General features: G+C 37.1%; 1 protein-coding gene across 1 annotated transcript in view; it reads left to right on the top strand.

The window, feature by feature from the left end:
* The window catches only part of CLPX (caseinolytic mitochondrial matrix peptidase chaperone subunit X), a 48,242-nt gene that overhangs the window by 22,961 nt on the left and 5,786 nt on the right, over positions 1–19,495 (top strand). The window contains exons 6-13 of the mRNA XM_036734785.1: positions 1,446–1,487; positions 3,803–3,979; positions 4,523–4,687; positions 5,595–5,683; positions 7,412–7,576; positions 9,675–9,974; positions 18,103–18,195; positions 18,647–18,753. Of these exons, the coding sequence (XP_036590680.1) occupies positions 1,446–1,487; positions 3,803–3,979; positions 4,523–4,687; positions 5,595–5,683; positions 7,412–7,576; positions 9,675–9,974; positions 18,103–18,195; positions 18,647–18,753 (1,138 nt within the window). The remainder of the gene's footprint in view (positions 1–1,445; positions 1,488–3,802; positions 3,980–4,522; positions 4,688–5,594; positions 5,684–7,411; positions 7,577–9,674; positions 9,975–18,102; positions 18,196–18,646; positions 18,754–19,495) is intronic.

Genomic DNA, 19,495 nt, shown 5'->3' with positions numbered 1-19,495 from the left:
TCCAATAATTTCTCATCCCCTTTTCTGATTCTATGAAACAACCCATTGACATTATGATTACTATTGCATTAATCCATAAGCTCATTTGAGTAATGTTATTCAAATAGTATATATTCAGTAACTCCCTACATTTATTTGTTTTTTCTCTATTTCTTTAAAAATTGTTTTCTACTTGTTTTTTTTTTTGATAGATCTTGTGTATGTCCTGATAGGCTAATCCACTTATATCTTATGTATTTTGTTATTATTTTAAATGAGATTTTTAAAAATACAAAAAATAAAGCATGTAAGTTTTTTTTAAGGTGAAAACTTGAAAAATTTTTTATTAATACAGTTTTTCTTTTAGTATAGTCAGAAGAGGGGAAGAGGTAGGATGTTCTTTTTTTTTTTATCTCCACCCTGAAAAGCAAATACATAATATTTTTATGTCAAGTCAGCTAGCACATATTGGGCACCTACTGTGTGCTAAGTTCTGGGGATACAAAGAAAGACAAAGGACAGTAGTCACTGCCCTCAAGAGCTCATACTCTAATAGGGGAGACAACAACGCAAACAACTATGTAGAGACAAGCTATAGATAAATTGCAGGTGGTTTCACAGGGGAAGTCACTAAGATTAAGAAGAGCTGGGAATGGTTTCTTGCAGAAAAGGGCACTTTAGCTGAGACTTGAAGGACGCTAGGGTAAGAGGTAGCAAGTATGTCAGGCATGAGATAGCTAGTGGGAATGGCCTTTGCTTGGTAGAAGGAGTGTCATGTGTAAGGAACAGCAGAGGCCCAGTGTCATCAGATCACACAGTGCATGGTGGGGGTAAGTAAAGTGTTAAAAAGTATGGAAAGATAGGAAGGGTCAAGGTTAAGAAGGGCTATGAAAGCCAGAGGATTTTATATTTATATCTTGGGATGATAGAGAACCACTGAAATTTATTGAATAGGTATGGTGGGTGACTTGGTCAAACCTGCATATAAGGATGATCAGTTTGACAGCTGAGTGTGGAAAGACCTGAGGCAGGGAGACCATCCAGCAAGCTACTGAAGAAGTCTACTGAGGTAGTGAGGGTCTGTACCAGGTTGTAGAGTCACAGGAGAGAAGGGGATACATGTGAGATATGTTTGGAGGATAGAAATGACAAGACTTGATAACTGATAGATCAGAAGTATCAATACTTAAACATTTAAGGTATCAACAGATGCAAAGTTTGCAAAATTACATCAGTGGAACTGTTTTGTGAGGTAACACACTGGGGAAAAAATCGACTGACTAGTTAAGAGTTCACATTTTTTTGGGGGGGAGCAATTTCACTAGGATCATTAACTCTATTTTTAGAATTTAAAGTTCTGGTCAGGGAATCTTTCAGGGGCCCTGCGAATACAAAGAGCCTGTTTTTATACCTGAGAAAGGCCCACATGTAACAGTGATTATTTGGCTGTTTTATTTCTCTCTTAGAATTGGAAATAAGAAGACGGGAGGATGAGTACAGATTTACGAGTAAGTGACTTCTCAGGTCCTCCTCTCTGATTTATTCCTTTAAATTTTGCTTTAGTGAAATATCTCAATAGTAATGATAGGACTATATCTGTTTGCATGTATTTGGGAAAACTTATTATCTTCTACACATATTTATCTCGTATGAAATATATAAATCTGGGGGTGGGGGGTGTTTCAGCGTTAGTTTGTGTAGTTTGCTTATCTGGTATTCTTAGCTCTTTTCTATTGTGAACCTTTTTAATATACAGAATAATATTCTGTAGTATATCTATGTAAATAATTATGTCATTGCATATTAGTAACTTTGTTTTTGTAACTGTAGGTTTCCTGTTTGTCAGATTATAAAAAATAAACTACTAGCCTGCAGACAGGACCCACCTGCTCCTTAATGATAAAAGAGCACTGTGGGGCCAGTTATCTTGTAGTTACTTGCTTTTTTTCAGCAATAGTTTTGTCCATTTTAATGTATTTGCAAAGGATTTTACTTAATGGCACTTTGGAAATTAAAAATGACCATTACAGTTAATTTCTATCCAATAAGCATTAAACACCTACTATGTGGGCATTGTGTTAGGAGCTTGAAAAAATAACAGATTTTTATATTGTGCTTTAAGATGTACAGAACTGCTTACATCCATTGTCACGTAACCTCACGGTAAACCCATTTGGCTAGATACGACAGACGTTTTTATCATCACTTTGGATGATGGGAACTGAGGCCCAGACAGGTTACGTTTAAGTGACTTGTCCATTTTTACATGTTTCCTCATTTTGGTCACTCTTCTCTGGAAATTCTCCAACTTGTCCTTCCTAAAATGTAGCTTTTAGAACTAAACATGTTTCTTGAGTCGTGTGACCAGGTGAAGAGTATACTTTGGTGAGATCATCACCTTCCTTGTTCTGGATGCTCTGCTGCTGCTGTTAACGCAGCCTTAAAGTCACATTAACCTTTTTGGCTGCCACGTCACATGGCTGACTCATGTTGATCTAAAACTTAGATCTTTTCCACGTGTCTAGCTAGGCTTTTCCCATCCCTTACTTGAGAAGCTGATTTTTTAAAACCCCAAATCCTAGACTTTATACTTATTCTATTTAAATGTCCTTTTATTAGATTCTTACTATTGTTCTAGATCTTTTTGGATCCTAATTTTGTTATCTAATAGGATCATTGCCCCTCCTGCCAGATATTAGAGTCAGAAAGCCCAAGTTCAAATCCAGGTCTATTATTAATAACTCTAAGAGTCAGTTTTCTCACCTGAAAAGTTGATAATATTTATCCTGTCTGCCTCACAAGTCTGTTGGGAAGATCAAATGAGATAATGGATACAAAGTATTTGTAAATTACTGTGTAAATGTCAGTCGTACTTATTACCAGGAAGGGGCTTAAAAATCACCTATTCCTAACCCCTTATTTTGCAGATGAGAAAACTGAGGCCCAGAAAGGTTCATTATTCAAGGTCACACAAGTAGTTTAGTAGAAAAGCTGGGACTAGAACTCAGATGTTTTGGTTTCAACTATAGTATTCTTTCTAATTACATCACGTTACTTCCCTTCATCTGAGCTACCTTACCAGCACATTTTACTTTTCACAGTATTTCCATCCCAAATCCTTAGTATTAAAAGAAAGCTATTAAGCTGGTAGTATAGGCATTACTCTGATTTTACAGATGAGGAAAGTGAGCCCAGGTGAGTTTAAGTGGCTTATATGCATGGTCATGTTTAGGACAGTGTGGTACAGTGGTTAGAGAACCAGCTATACAGTCAGGAAGATCTGGGTTCAGATACTGGAGAAATACTGATTGCATGACTCTGAGCCAAGTCACTTAGCCACCAGTGACCCGGACAGGCTCCCTAAGACAGCTGATTTCATAGAAAGTGCTGATCTGCATTGGATGAGGGTCTTATCCCATATACAGTCTTGCAGACAGGAGCAGACCTACCACTAGATTTGAAGACCTGTGTTCTTTGTACCAGACTACTTATCTGTGTATTTTAGTTTTTTCAGCCAACCTCTGGCTGGTGTTTCTCAGTTCACTATTTCATAGGGATGATAGCAAAATTAATTAGAAAAAGTTAATTGTCTTGGCTTAAAGTGAATCTTACAAAAAAGATTTTGTGGTATTAGCTGTGCTGTCTTAATATAGCACAAAGCATTCCTGCGTGTCAGGTAAAATCCCACGTCAGCATAATCCTTTTAGTAAGGTACTTGACTTTAGGTTTGGGGGGTGTGTGTGTGTGTGTGTGTGTGTGTGTGTGTGTGTGTGTGTGTGTGTGTAAGTAACAATAAGTGAAGCTGCCCTTCATCTATTTTCAGAATTGCTTCAGATTGCTGGAATTAGTCCACATGGCAATGCTCTAGGAGCATCGATGCAGCAACAAGTGAATCAACAAGTACCTCAGGAAAAGCGGGGTGGGGAAGTCCTAGATTCTGCCCACGATGACATAAAGCTTGAAAAAAGTAACATTTTGCTGCTGGGACCGACCGGGTCAGGTAAGTAATTCAAACATTTTCCGGCTTCTTGAGAAGACATGGCTGTTCTATAGAAAAGGTAGGTTTAGGATCTTTCAACATCCTTTATAGAAGGCAGTCTAAAGCATCAGTCTTACTGTAAGTTGTCAGCTTCCTGTAGGCTTCATACTCAACAGTGGGCCTGGTGTTTCTTCCTTGGAAGCCAAAACAGAAGTGTGGGCATTTTTGGTGATTTGTTAAAAGCCCCTGAATCTGAGGAATAAAAAAGCCAGGAATGGGGTTGGAGAGGAGTTTGGGACTTCAACATTGGGACCACCTGGCTCAGTGCTCAGACAAGTGCTGCTGATCACTGACACATTTATGAAGTTCCTGTGTGCCCTACGCAGGACTAAGCTCTGGATACAAAGAGACTGGCCTTGCCCTCAGGGAGCTCACAGTCTGATAGTGGAGAAGCAGCACAATGACTATATCCCACCCAGAATTCAGTTTTCGGTTTTGCTATATTTCCAAAGTGTGTGCCAATACAGGTCCAGCAGAGCTCTTGGTTATTGTTTCTATTTGTAGGTAAAACATTGCTGGCCCAGACTCTAGCTAAATGCCTTGATGTACCTTTCGCTATCTGTGACTGTACTACCTTGACTCAGGCGGGATATGTTGGTGAAGATATTGAATCTGTGATTGCCAAATTGCTACAAGATGCCAATTATAATGTAGAAAAAGCACAACAAGGTATGTGTCTAGAATTCTTATATATCCCCTACTTGGTACCACATAGAAATAAAGCTGCTGAAGTAATTGTGGTGGGGTATTAGAATGCTGGCTTTTATTTTGGGTTGAGAAATAAAATCCTTTAAGCGTTAAGAAGTGTATATTTGTCACATACTCCATCACAGTGCACCCCAGAGAAGTCTACCCCGAAAGGAAGTTGATGAAGTGACAGCACAGGTGGAAGTGGGCCAGACGACCTAGCAATCCAGGAACCCCCTGCTTGTTATTGCCAGGCTCTGTCTGCCCCTCATTGCTTCCAATGTCATGGGGCTAAAACAGAGAGTGACTTAAGGGCACGAGTGCTCATTGTTTGATGTGTGGATTTTTACTCTAATTGGAGACAAAGGAAGAATAGAAGTAGCGTCTTGTACAAGATCCTGTATGTAGCTCCTGCACCATGTCCCCTTTTTCCTCCCTGTCATCATATTCCCTGTTTCCCATCTTAAAGACAGATACAACCAGCAGGTCATTCCTGCCCTCCCCCTCCTCCCATTTCTCTGGGGCATTAATTAGCACAAGCAGATAAGCCTGATAGAAGTGAGAAAAGCTGCCAAGACAGATTCTTTTCCAAGATTCTTCTCAGAAAAAAGAACTGGAAACCTTTAGCATGAAGTAGAGAGAGACACATACATTTCTAGGAGGAAACATGAATGGGGTATAGTTATCTTACACCCTAGTAACACTATGTAAATTATAGGGCACGAAAAAGATGAATGGGGTAAGCAGTGTGTTTGTATAGTAGCAAACAAATGCATATGTTAAGTATAGCATTTTATAAGCTTACTTTGACTACTTAATATTTTAAAGATAAGGTTATTGTATGTGTTTCATATGTCATATTATAAATAGAATCCTCCTTAAATTATAGGAATTGTCTTTCTGGATGAAGTAGATAAGATTGGCAGTGTGCCAGGCATTCATCAGTTACGGGATGTAGGTGGAGAAGGCGTTCAGCAAGTAAGCAGTTGAATATTTTGTTCAAGCCCACTAAAAAGAAGGGAATATATCAACTTCCCAGATATCGTACATTTGGTTTGACATTCAGTTAGAGTCCATGTTATTCATACTTTCCCCACAATAAACTTCATGTGCCATCTTGCAAATCCCAGAGTTTTAAAAAAGTTATTTTTGAATGCTTAAATATCATATTACACAGAAATTTTGGGTTATTTCAAAAGAGAAAAGATCAAATTTAGTTTTTCATGTCATTTTTCCAAAGCCCTTAAATTAAGCTTTAGTGACATTTGAGAAAGGACTTTCTCACAAATTATATTTCTTTAGAGAGAGTTCCATTATTTTTACACATGAATAAATTTGTCTTTGTTTCTTTTTCCTTTAGACTTAGTTAGAACATGTTTTATATAGTTTTATTAATTTTTAGAAGAGTTATTTGTAGAGTAAGAAATGAAATCATCATCCGTGTGGCATCTTAGAATGTTCCAAGGAAAAGAGGCCTTAGAGACTTTCACTGTCTCATATTACAGAGAAGGACATTGAGCCCCAAAGTTAAGTATTTGCCCACATGACTCTAGTTAATGGCGGAGTCAAAATTGTAACCCAAGTCTTTTGACTCACATTTTTGTGTTCCTTGCATTATCTTTGCTATAGTAATCAGCTAATTCGATTTATGATTTTAGGCAAGGAATAAACAGCAGAAATGCGTCAATAATGAAAATTCAGAATAGAAATTTTTTCCAGCGTTTAGTTATTAATAAGACTAGTCTCAAATTTTGGTGTAGGTGAGGGGAGTGTTTTTATTCTTAAATGTTGACACATTGTTAAACTATAACATAATTTTATTTCTTTCATCTGTTTAATATTCAGAAAATATAGGCCCCTTGAATTTTTTTCTCCCTCTGGAAAAATAAAAATAAAATCCTTGTAACAAATAAGCACAGACAAGAAAAACAAATTTCCATATTGGTTATGTCTAAAAATGTCTATCTTATTCTGCATATTAGCACATCACTTTTCTAATAGGAGGCTGGTGGCATTTTTATCATCAGTCTTCTGAAATCATGATTGATTATTGCTTTGAATGGAGTTCTTAAATTAAAGGATACTTGTTAATTAAAATGGCTCTTTTTCTTGAGAGCTGGGGAAAAGTTTAGGGGCTGTAAACAATACTTCAGAAATACTTCAGAAATTCTGAGTTGAGTAACTAGCTCCTGTTTCCTAGTCTAAGGCATAGGGAGAGATGTGATCACACTTTTAAATGTACTGAATATTATAAAATTGTTTTTAAATAGATACATTTTGTGAAGGTTTTCCCAGGACCTAAGGAGTCTCAATGTTTAACTCTAGAAATACAAAAAGGACTTTTAATTATGTTAAAGGGAAATTTAAAATTTATTCACCCGAAGATTTTCTGAGTTTTATGTGCTACTTACCCTGTATAGAAATTATAGTAATAATGAATTTTGAAAAACTTGATCACATGAACAAAGAAGTTCAGATTGATTTCTTGAGTAACAGGGTCTTGCAATACTTCAGAAGAAATTAACAACAGATTATAATTTACATTTTACTTTTTGATGTTAAGTGTGAAAGTTGGGGATTTTTTGTTTGTTAGTTGTATCTGTCTGCTTTTCCGCTTTGAGAAAAGCAGTTTCAGTTTTTCTTTCTTTTTCCCTGTCCTATATTTACTATTATATAGTGTTATAAACCTTTCATTTTTTCCCTTAGGGTTTGTTAAAACTGTTAGAAGGTACAATAGTCAATGTTCCAGAAAAGAATTCCCGTAAACTCCGTGGAGAAACAGTGCAAGTTGATACAACAAACATACTGTTTGTTGCATCTGGTGCTTTTAATGGTTTAGACAGAATAATCAGCAGGAGAAAAAATGAGAAGGTGAGCTTTGACTTAATAATTAGTAATTATTACTATTAAAATGGTATTTTATTTTACTTGCTCTAGTAATTAAGCATGTCCAAAACTGAACTCATCTCCCCCATGCCCTGCCCAAATCTACCCCCTCTTCAAAACTTTTCTGTAGAGCATTACCTAGGTTCCCAGCATCAGAGTTATCTTTGGCTCTTTACCTTCCTCACTTGATAGTCAGCTACCAAGTCCTGTGAGTGTTATCACCACCACATGTCCCATCCATTTTTTTTGTTTCTCTTCACTTAGCTATTACTATAGTTCAAGCCCTTATCACCTCTTGAAGTAACCTCCTCATTTATCTCCCTGCCTCAAGTCTCTCTCCACTCCAGTCCCATCTTCCACATAGTCACCAAAGTCACTTCCCTACTTTAAACCTCAGGGTCTTCCTGTTACTTCAGGGGTTAAATACAGATGCCTCTGGCATTTAGAGGCCTTTCCTGATCATCTCCTCCACAGTTATTTGTTTCTCCTTTCCATACCCCCCTTTAACTTGTATTTTTTTCACATTTTTGCATATACTTATTTGTACATGTTGTCTCCCCAATATATTAGAAAATTCTTGAGGGCAGAGACAGTTTGACTTTTGTCTTTATGTCCCCAACAAAGCATAGTGTGTGGCTGTAGTAGGTCCCTGTTGTTCATCCTTCATACTCAAAAGAGGACAGATGACATCAAGATGTTGGGATCAAGGTACAGTGTGTTCAACTGTGGCTGATCAGTGCAATATGAGCTCAGAAGGCTCTACCAGAAGTCAGGCATACATAGTCCATTTGAACATTTGATGGAGATGTCTCTACATTTGTGCATCTCACATTTCTTTGGGGCTACTGTAGTTCTACTTTGTTCATAGAGCATACAGGCATGCCATGCTGGACAGTCCTGTGTTAAAATTCTTCAGAGAGATGTTGATAGTGTCCTTGTGCTGCTTCTTCTGACCACCATGTTCGTGCTTTGCCTCATTCAAGTTCTCAATAATCTTTTAGGTATTTAATAAATGTTGATTGATTGACTTTCTATAGTATTAGGCCTGTAGTATGAAGTCTCATAACTAGCCTGTTGCAAGTCATAGACCATTTTAAAAATGTATTATTTTCATGAGAAAGACAAAAGGTAGTGTCGTGGATGGATCCTGAGCATGTCACTTAACCTCTGTTTGCCTCAGTTTCCTCATGGGGATAATAATGGGCATAATAATGGTACTCACTTCCCAGGGTTTTTCAAGATGCCTCTTCTGTGTTCTTTTAATAAAAAGCATATGTGTTCCTCCCATAGCTACTTAATGTAAAAAAATTACCTTTTTCTTAGCTATATTCTTTTTAAAAGTAACATTTGTTATCAGACAGAAATAAAGCTGTAGATCTCATTACTGTAACACCATGCAAAAATACTCTTTGTTGCTACTGTCTTTTGATCAGATGTAATTTTTAGAAGTATGTGTATACCTTCTGTTAATAAAGTGACAGTTCAAAGACAAGAACTGTATAAATGTGAATATAAAATTACATCTCCTTACCTCCTCATGGTTTAATGCATGCATACTGATTATCTTTCTGCATTCAGTCATCTTATAATATTCTGTCATTCAAAAACTCTTTCCCTATTTCTAATCAGCCCAACTGGAATAGAGTGTCTGTGTCTGTGTATCTCTCTATTATGACCTTTTTGACCTTTTTACATTTGAACTGATGCTAATTAGTGTTTTCTTATTTTTTGGTTTTATTTTCCATTTTTTTTACTAGTACACAGGAAATAGGAGTTAACCCTTCCAATTTTCTTGTATGTTTTGTCTGTAAGAAAAGTTTTTTAAAAAATAAGATTTTCAGAAAGCTCTGTAAGAAGAGTAACTTCAAAAGGAGGAATGGGCCCTTTTCTTGATTGATTGATATCTATATTTGTTTCAGTTTTCAAGAACAGATGTAATGATTTTATTTTCTTTTTTTAGAAGCCAATATTTATTCTGTAATATTTATCATTTTGATTTTTGTCTATAACAAAACTACTGAACATATCATATCCACTTTTAATCTTAGAACTTCTCATAACTATCAATTTTTTTCTTTGACAGTATCTTGGATTTGGAACACCAGCTAATTTAGGAAAAGGAAGGAGGGCTGCCGCAGCGGCAGATCTTGCCAACCGAAGTGGGGAATCAAACACTCACCAAGACATTGAAGAAAAAGATCGTTTATTACGCCATGTAGAAGCCAGAGATCTCATTGAATTTGGCATGATTCCAGAGTTTGTGGGACGGTTACCCGTGGTGGTTCCCTTGCATAGCCTAGATGAAAAAACACTTGTACAGATTCTTACTGAACCACGTAATGCAGTTGTTCCCCAGTACCAGGCATTATTCAGCATGGACAAGGTTTGATCATTTTTACTTTTATCCAGTCTGATTATTTTAAAATTTCTCTTGTGGAATTCTCTAAACTAGCCCTGCAAAAAAAAAAAGGTCACTTCCACTACTGTTAATACCTTCTGTTAACTTACCAAAGATAGAAGACAGTGAGATCCAGAAAGTTGAGGGGAAGGCACACACAGTTGGAGCTATGATGGTTTGTTTCTTCCTTGTTATAGAGTGGTAACAGTGATTTAAAAAAAAAAAGCCAAAATCCAGAAACATGGAGAGACAAGTCACATCACAGCCTCCTGGAAATATGTCAATGCCCATTTGAGCATGTCAGCTTCTCATCATGGGGTTATCATATATCCATTACTTTAAAAAAATAATAGTTGTAGAGAGAAAATAGTAAATAGTTAACTACAGAATCCTTATTCAAGGAAAAATAACATCTCAAAGATCTATAACTGATTTTTCCCTAGGCAGAATAGTTACTTTAGCCCCTATGTAAAAGAAAAGTCCTAAAGTTTTATGAGTAATAATTAAATGTAGTAACTAATTGTTTAAAGAGCTAATTTAAATTATTTGGCAGAAGGAGGAAATTATCAAAGGTGATATTGGAAATTCTCTATATTCCAAAGAACTTCTGAGTTCTTTGGTGCAATAAAATCTACTTAATTTAGATGCTTCTGATTTGGAATTTGTGTTTGTTAGGAGGACAACTGTATTGAAGTTTACTTTCTTACTATTTCTGAAGGAAAGAATTTTCTAAGCAATAAGTAGGTAAACAGACTTTTAAATCTTTAATTTTAAAGGAATGGCCATTTAATGACTTGGGCCAAATCATTTCATGTTTCTGTGAAATGAGGGAGTTCAAGTCATTAAGGTACCTCTTTTTTGTGAGGTGCTTTGGTAAGCACTGGGGCCACAAAACTAAATAGTCTACCTGGGCTCACAAGGAACTTATATTCAATTGGGGAGATACAGCATACACATAGATAAGCAAATACAAGGGTACAAGATAATTTTAGGAGGAAGAGCACAGTAAGAACTGGAGAAATCAGGGAAAACTTCACATATGAGGTGGTACCTGAGCTGAAATCTGAAGGAAACCAGGGGTTGTAAGAGATGGAGCAGGGGAAAGAAATAATTTAAGTATAGGGCACAAGCTTGTGCAGAGGCTGAGAACATGGAATGTTGATTTCAGGGAACCACTTTTGTAGGCAAGTTTGATTGGAGCATAGTGTGTACAAAGGCAGAGGTAACATGAAATAAATCCGGAAAGCTAAGTGGGAAATTAGGCATTAAATGCTAGGATTAGAAAATTGCATTTGATCCTAGAAGAAATAGCCTGTGAAGATTTTAGAGTAGAGGGTAATGCAATCAGACCTGCTCATTAGGAAGATTATTTTCACAACTCTGTGGAGAAGAGGTTGGTGAGGAGAGAGATTAAGGGCAGGGACACCAATTAGGCTCTTACAGTAGTCTAGATGAGAGAAAATGAGTTGCTTAACTAGATTTTCCATCTGAGGGGAGAGAAAGAGACAGAGGTGAGAGATGTTCTGGAGGTAGAATTGATAAGGCATGGCAATTGATTGGATACAGATCGTGAAAGAGAAGATGACTCCAAGGTTGCAAACCTAGGTGACTAGTAAAATGATGGTACCATCAGAAGAAATTGGGAAGTTTGGAAAAGGTGTGGGTTTAGGGGAGAAAATGAGTTAAATTTTGAGCATGCTAAGTTTGAGATAATATCCAGTTAAAGGTGTCCACCAGGAAGTTGGCTGAAGTGAGCCTGGAGCTCAGGAGAGAGATTAGGGATGGATATATAGATTTGGTGGTCATCTGAAGATGACTGAAAGGTAATTGAATCCATGGGAGCTGATAGGGTCTCCAAAAGAAAGAGTATAGAGATGAGAGAGAAGATACTTACTACTGGTGAATAAGAAATGGATAATCCAGCAAAGAAGACTGAGGATTGTTCAGACAGGTAGGGGGAACCAGGAGATAGTAATGTCATGTAAGCAAAGGGGAGGAGAAGTGTCTAGGAAGGGGTTGGTCATCTGTGCCAAAAACTAAAATGAGCTCAAGTAGGCTGAAGATTGAGAAAAAGCCATTAGGTTTATTAATGAAGAGAATATTGGTAACTAGGAACAGCCTTTTCATACTAATGATGGTGTCAGAAGCCAAATTGCAGGAGGTTGAGACAGTAAATAGAATGTTTAAAAGTAGAAGTAATGGATATAGATGATTTTTTTCTAGTTTGTGGAAGGAAGAAGAGACACAGGACAGCAATAGGGGATGGCATGGTCAAATGAAAGTATTTTTAGAATGGAGGAAACCTGGGCATGTTTATAGGCAGCAAGAAAGAAGACTGAAGATAAGAATTTGAGAGTAATCTCCCAGAGGAGATGCTAGAGGATGGACAAAGGATACAAGTTAGAAGGTCCTGGAGAGAAGAATTACTTCTTTCAGAAACTGGTGCAAAAGAGGAATGATATAAAGGTATTTTGAGCTGTAGAGGAGAAAAATAGAAGGGAATTCACAGCAGATGAGTTTTCTTTTCCTATTAAAGTAGGAGGTAAGGTACTTTGCTGAGAGAAAAATGGTAGAAAGAATCTTTGAAACAGTTGCCGTGGAGAATATGGCAGTCAACTGTAGAAGAAGGATAAGATTGCCAGGTAGCACTGAGGGCCCAATTGAGATTAGATAACATAAATATTTAGAGGACCTAGTCATCATGGTTCTCCTTGGAACATTAAGTATCCTATGAGTAGGAACGGAAGGCATGTGGGGATGATACAAGATTGGGGTTTGATGTAACATGGGCAGTGGTAGACAAAGAGGTGGAGGATTCAAGGGTAAGGATAAGATGGTTGAAGTAGTCAACAATAGGATTGAGGCTGAAGGGAAACACTGAAGCCAGAACAGAGGTTGTGGCCTAGAAAGATCAGGGAGGGATAGAGTGACTGTAGAACTAAGGATTTATGTGGAATAAGCAGTATGGAAGTAGTTTAAAGAGTAGTAGATCATGGTAGTAGAGCAGTTTTGAGTCATGGTGGGATCAAGGGTGTGACCATCCCCGTGTGTGCCCAAGGTGGAATAAAGGTGCAGTAATGGTAGTTCAGGTGGACGGACTGGGGGGCCAGCGTGTTTAAGGAGACATCAGTATGTATCCTGAGGTTGCTGACTGAGGGCAAGTACAGGGTCGAAAGGAAAACTGAAAGCCAAGAATAGAAAAAAAGAAAATGATCTTGAGACAAAGAGATGGCTGAATCAGGGATCTGAAGATAGAAATAGATGGCGTGATCCTTAAAGAAACAGTAGGTTGCTGAGTGATGGAGTTCAGAGAGACATAGGAACTTGAAGCTGCAGTAAAAGATCAGAGAGTGTCCCTAATCCTCATCAGTTTGTCAGGAAACACCTTGTTAAAGGTGGTGAGGAATACAGTGTTTTCCAGAGGGATATGTGTTCTCCGAATGCCAAAAATTGGAGAGAGTAGAAGAGAACTGGGATGGAAGGAAGTTATAATGATAGAGGTTGCAGAGGACACAATGAAAGGTTGACTGCAGAGGACACTAAAGATGAGAGGCATAAGGCTGAAGTGGGCAGGAATGAGAGAGACGTGTAATTTTAGGAGAAGGGAGTTTTCATCTCACCAGGTGGCAGTTGAATCAAAGGGACTAGGGAGAATTTGGTGTGGGAAGTTGCTAGCCATAGATTAGGGGAACAATCAGTTAACTGAGTTTCCCACCTCCTAGGGACACAAAAGATAGTGTCACTTTCAAATATTAGGGAAGTAGGTATTGAATGAACAAGGAGATTGGGTTAAATGTTTGGATTGGCAGTTACCTTAGTCCAAGGAGTTCCTTTGCTTCATCTCAAGATGACGAGGTTTGATGCAACAATATTTGGAAAATACACCCTACTTTGGAGTATACACTTTGTTCCTCATTAGCCCTAGTATCTGAAACTCTCTAGTCCTGGGCAGAGTCCTAGCAGTGAGAAACTGGCATAAATTAAAGAACACTGGGGCATTGTTTTATCTCACAGTCCTTTGATGGAGAATCACCAGGTAGGTAGTACCTTCAAATATAGTAGTAGTTTTTAGGGCAAGAGGCTTCCAAATTCAGTCTCTCAGAGGGACTGGAACTACAGTTTTATTCTCCAATATCCAGTGATGAAAAAAAAAAAAAAGGAAGCAGTATGTTATGGGACAGGAGTTTTGGTGTCAACCTGTGCCCTTTTTTTATGTTAGTTGGACTAGATAATCTTGGAGGATTTTTCCATTTCTAGTAGTCTGTACTTATATAATTCAGAGAAATTTTTCATTGTGTTAGATGTAGTTACAGATGTATTTGTTTACACTAAAAATCGAGAAAGCTTGTTACAAATCATTTATAGCTATTCATTAAAATAACCTCCCTTGGGGAAACTTTTCTTTGTAAAATTAGTTTGTTACTAGACATCTGCTTGCAAATTTTTTTAAAGTACATTTCTTCAAAAGCACTGCACAATTTGATTTTTAACAATTATCCTCTAGTCATTCTGAATTAGTAAGGTTTCACTATAGTTTAAGAATATTATGAAAGATCTAATTTTTTGTAACACATAAAACCCAAGCCAAAGGAGTTGATATTGATCATTAAAGACTAAACTCAGTGATGTCTTTGTTGTTGTTGAGTAGTTTCAGTCGTGTCTGACTCTTCGTGACTCCATTTGGGATTTTCTTGGCAAAGATACTGGAGTGGTTCGCCATTTCCTTCTCTAGCTCATTTTATAGATGAGGAACTGAGGCAAACAGGGTTAAGCGATTTACCCAGGATTACACAACTAGTAAGTGTCTGAGGCTGGATTTGAATTCGCAAAGAGGAGTCTTCCTGACTTCAGGCTCTGCACTCTATCCACTGCCCACCTAGCTGCCCCACCAATGATATCTACATCAGGACAAAATAGTTGTCTCACTCATTAATTGTATTTGCATTTATCCAAGTGTTTCCAAAGATATCATTTGTTCTCTAACCATTAACAAATAAAAATCAGTTTGAATTTTCATAAATTTTCTTTCAAACCAGAGAATAAATTCAGCCAGTACTTCTTTGTCTGGTACAGCCTAAATAATGCATGAAACCATACTTTAAAAACCAGCCATTATAATGGAAGGGTTAATAAAACTGTAACAAAATTCTTTTTTGCTAATTATTTTTCCTTTTTTAAACATGATACTTTTTCATTTATTGAGTTACTGAATCTTTAAAATATATAACACAAAAATATTTTGAATGGGACAATGCAGAAGCACAAAAGTTGGAAGAGATTTCAAAGGTTTTCTAATCCAACCCATACCTGAATAAGATTTCTCTCCAAAATATCCAGACTCTGGTTAAAGACCTTTAGTGATTGAGAAACTGCTACCTCTAGAAACTGCCTGTTCCGCTTGCAGAAGTTTTTCTTACATTGCCCCTAAAGCTGCCTCTGAAACTTCCACTCTTTCCTTTTTGTTCGGATCTTTGGGACACAACCAGTTTAATGCATCTTCCACAACCTCCTCCCCCTTTTTGTTAATGCCCTGCCTTAAAACATGGCCTCCAAAATTGGATATTATTCTTTAGAGAAAAAGGTCAGGGACTGTTTTGTCTCTCCAGCACTTAGCAGAATGCGTGTCAACATAAAAATGGGATGAAAAAGTCATGCTTTTCCATTCCATTCCATACTAATGTTTTTGGCTACCATGTCATACTCTGTAAGCTCGTTGAGCTTGTTGTCCGCTGAAAACACCCTAAATTTTTTTCATGATAATTCTTACCTGTTGATGCTGTCTCATGATGAGTTTGTAGAATTCATGTAGAATGTTCATGCTTATCTCAAACCTGGTGGAGTTAATTAACTTTTCATATTCTAGTGTAGGACTTTGTACTTATCCTTTTTAAATTCCATCTTGCCATTAGATCTTGTCGTTCAGTATTTTAGCTATTATCAGCTTGGGGTTGGCTGCAAATTTTGATAAACTTGTCAATCTATACCTTCTTTCAAATCTTAGATAGAATATTAACTGTAACAGAACCAGAACCAAGGGCACATTTTTTGATCTTTGAAAAACTTCTTGATGTAACTGATGCACCATCAATTGGGCATGTAGTTTTGTGGATTTTTGCCAGTCATGTTGATGGTTTTGTATGGATTCACCCATGCTCTCTTGTTTGGGCCAGTTGTGCAGATTTGGAAAGACAACTAAAATTAGGGAGCATTTTATGGCCAATGTTGCAATAAAACCTGAATCTTTGGCTTCATTGACATAAAGCTCTTTTTAATTCATAAAATGAATTTTGTGTTAAAGCTTCAACCTGCTTTGAATTCTACAACCTCTTCAGAATTTCAAGATGACATTGGACAGTATCTCAGAAATCATATGCTAATAGGATATTTGCACAGAATATAACAACAGCATTTCAGGATAGTCTACATTTTAAAAAATACACTTGTGTACTCTGCTTAAGTCAGATACAGATTTGGGAAACAGGAGAGGATGATTATTTGCTCAATGGAGTAGGGGAAAGGAAAAGGAAATAAACATTTATATAGTGCCTGCTGTGTTCTAGGCACTGTGCTAAGCATTTTTTACAAATAGTATCTTACTTGATCCTCCTAACAACCTTTTGAGGTAGTTATTATTATCCTCATTTTATATTTGAGAAAACTGAGGCAAGCAGAAGTCACATGACTTGCCACAGCCACCAACTGCCTCTGGCTTTATAAGAGTATTTGTTAGAGTAGCAGTAAAAACATGTGCATTTATAAAAAGTGATGTATAAGAGGACCTCTTCCTCCCTATTCACTTTCCTACTCATAGCCCTGCGTCTATTCAAGGTGTAAAGTTGGTGACAAATGCAAGTTTTCTTTTCATATAGTAATAGGAATATAGTTAGTTGTGTTGATTGGTTATCTTGTTTTATGCCAAATAATAAGGTTCCTGGAGAAGAGAAACTTCTGTCAGACCACATTAGAGATCATATTCTGTTGGGTACGTGTTTAACCTCATACATTCTTAATGATTCTAAATGATGTAATACATATCATAATCAATAAGATGTCTAAAGTCAGTATTTAAATGCATATAATGTCTACATTAAAATATTTTATGTTGCAAGTAAGTGGCACAGTAGCTAGGTGGCTGGACCTGGAGTCAGGAAGACCCACTTTAAATCCAACCTCAGATATTTAGTAAGTGTGGAACCCTGGGCAAGTCACTTACCCTGTACTACCTCAAGTCTCCTCATGAGTATACTGATAGCACCTACCTCCCAGAGTTTATGTGAGGATAAAGTGAGATATTTGTAAAGTACTTTGAAAACCTTGAAGCACTATATAAATGCTACTTGTTATTTCATTCAGCAAGTATATAAATGCCCACTTTGTGTAAGGCCCTGTGTTAGGTAGTACATTGGATACACATATTAAAGATGTGGTCCCAGCCCTAGGATATGTACATGCATAAGAAATTCAAAAAGCATTACTACTGTATGTGCTAGGTGCTCTGCTGTGTGGGAATATGTGATAAGTGTTATAAGAGTGGCACAACCAATATGCTGTACCATTTCAGAGAAGAGAGAAATTATTTCTGGGGAGGGTGATTAAGGAATGCTCACTGGAGGGAATAGCATGCGAAATGGGTATTGAAGGATGGTTGGAATTTGATAGTTGGGGAGAGGGCTTTTCACATAAGGAAAAACCATATGAGCAAAGCAGGAGAGGGCAAAGTATGTTCAGAGAATAAAGAGATTTGGTCAAAGCTTAGAGAATGTGTAGAACAATAGTGGGAGATAAGACTAGAAAGGTAGTTTTGGGGCCAGATCATGGAAAGCCTTGAATGCCAGCTGAGGAGTATGTACTTTATTTCCTAGGCAATGGGGACCCATTGAAGATTTTTCAGGAGGGGAGTGACATGATCAAAATGGTGTGCAGGATGGATTGCAGGGAGGAGAGACTGGAGGCAAGAAACCAGTTTTAGGCTATTGCAGTAGTCCAGGCATAAGGTAATAAAGGCCTGGACTAGGGCGGTGGCAATGTTGGTTAAAGGGTAAAACACCCTATCGCCACTTAGGAAAGCTTTATCAAACATCTAACAAGTATCTCTTTCTTTTTTAATATATAGTGTGAGCTTAATGTTACTGAAGATGCTTTGAAGGCTATAGCCAGATTGGCACTAGATAGGAAGACTGGTGCAAGGGGCCTTCGCTCTATCATGGTGAGTTGGCATTGCCTTACAAGAACTATATTGTTTTTGCTTTGAGTTTCAAAAGAAAAAGTTTGTGTGTGTGTGTATACATTATGTGTGTGTGTGTGTGTGTGTGTGTACATACACACACACACACATACATACACGTACACAGAAACCTACACACATATATGTAAATACTCAATACAGCAAACAGTAACTCAGTTCGGAAAGAAGTCATTCAGAGGCAGAAAGAGCCTTCAGTTATAAATATGCAAGTGGGATACTTAAGGAGAAGAAACTATAGTTTATCTAAACCTAGCTGAATGACCTCTTTCTGAACTGAGTTACTTTTTGCTGTGCTTGATATAAAACAAGAGCCTATCCATTGGATATTTTTATCATTTAGTGGCTATATACAAAGTGCGAGAATTTAGGGTTGAACTTTAGTTTTTTATGTAATCTTTTCTTACTCCTTTAGGAAAAGCTGTTACTAGAACCAATGTTTGAAGTACCAAATTCTGACATTGTATGTGTGGAAGTTGACAAAGAAGTTGTAGAAGGAAAGAAGGAACCAGGATACATTAGGTAATATGAATTGTTATGCCAAAACAAATTCATAATTTGAAGTATAGCCTTATTATGTACATAAAAATAGTATAAAACTTGTTACATGGGCTTATAAAGTGCAGTGTTTATGAGCCATTTTTAAAAAAATCTTAAACTTGATTCTTTTTAAACTTAAAGAAAAAACACAAAAATAAATATAAAGATTACATGTGGTTTGAATTTATGAATAAGTAGGTTAAAAGTTTGTGTAGTGTATGTGAATTGACAACACAGTCTTCCCCGTCTTATCTCAGAGGAATTCTTCCACTTGTATCCTATATCTGCTTTCCTTGAGACCTTACTCCTTCAATTATTTCCTCTTTTTCTTACATCTTCACTTTTTCTCCTTTCCTCTGGTGCCTTACCTACCTTCTTTCTGCAGAACAATTACATCTCCCCTATCTTGGGGGTTAGGGGAAACTTCCTTGAAGTAGCTGTCATTCCTCTCTTTACCACCAAACTTCTTGAAAGAATAAGCTATATTTGCTGGCTCTAATTTGTTACCACTCATTCACTCCTTGTTCCCCCAATATAATTCCTGTTACCCCAGCAACTCAACTGAGAATGTTCTCTCATACATCACCAGTAATTTCTAATTGCCAATTCCAACTCTCATCCTTCTTGTCTTCTCTGTAGTAATCAGTCTTGTTGCCCATTCTTTCCTCCTTTTACATTCTACTCTTTTTTGGTTTACTTTCTAATCTTTTTTGACTTCAACTGT

The sequence above is a fragment of the Trichosurus vulpecula genome, chromosome 8, assembly GCF_011100635.1.
Source record: "Trichosurus vulpecula isolate mTriVul1 chromosome 8, mTriVul1.pri, whole genome shotgun sequence".
Lineage (NCBI taxonomy): Eukaryota > Metazoa > Chordata > Mammalia > Diprotodontia > Phalangeridae > Trichosurus > Trichosurus vulpecula.
Note: the sequence above shows the minus strand (reverse complement) of the source record. Positions and strands in the feature narration are given on the sequence as shown.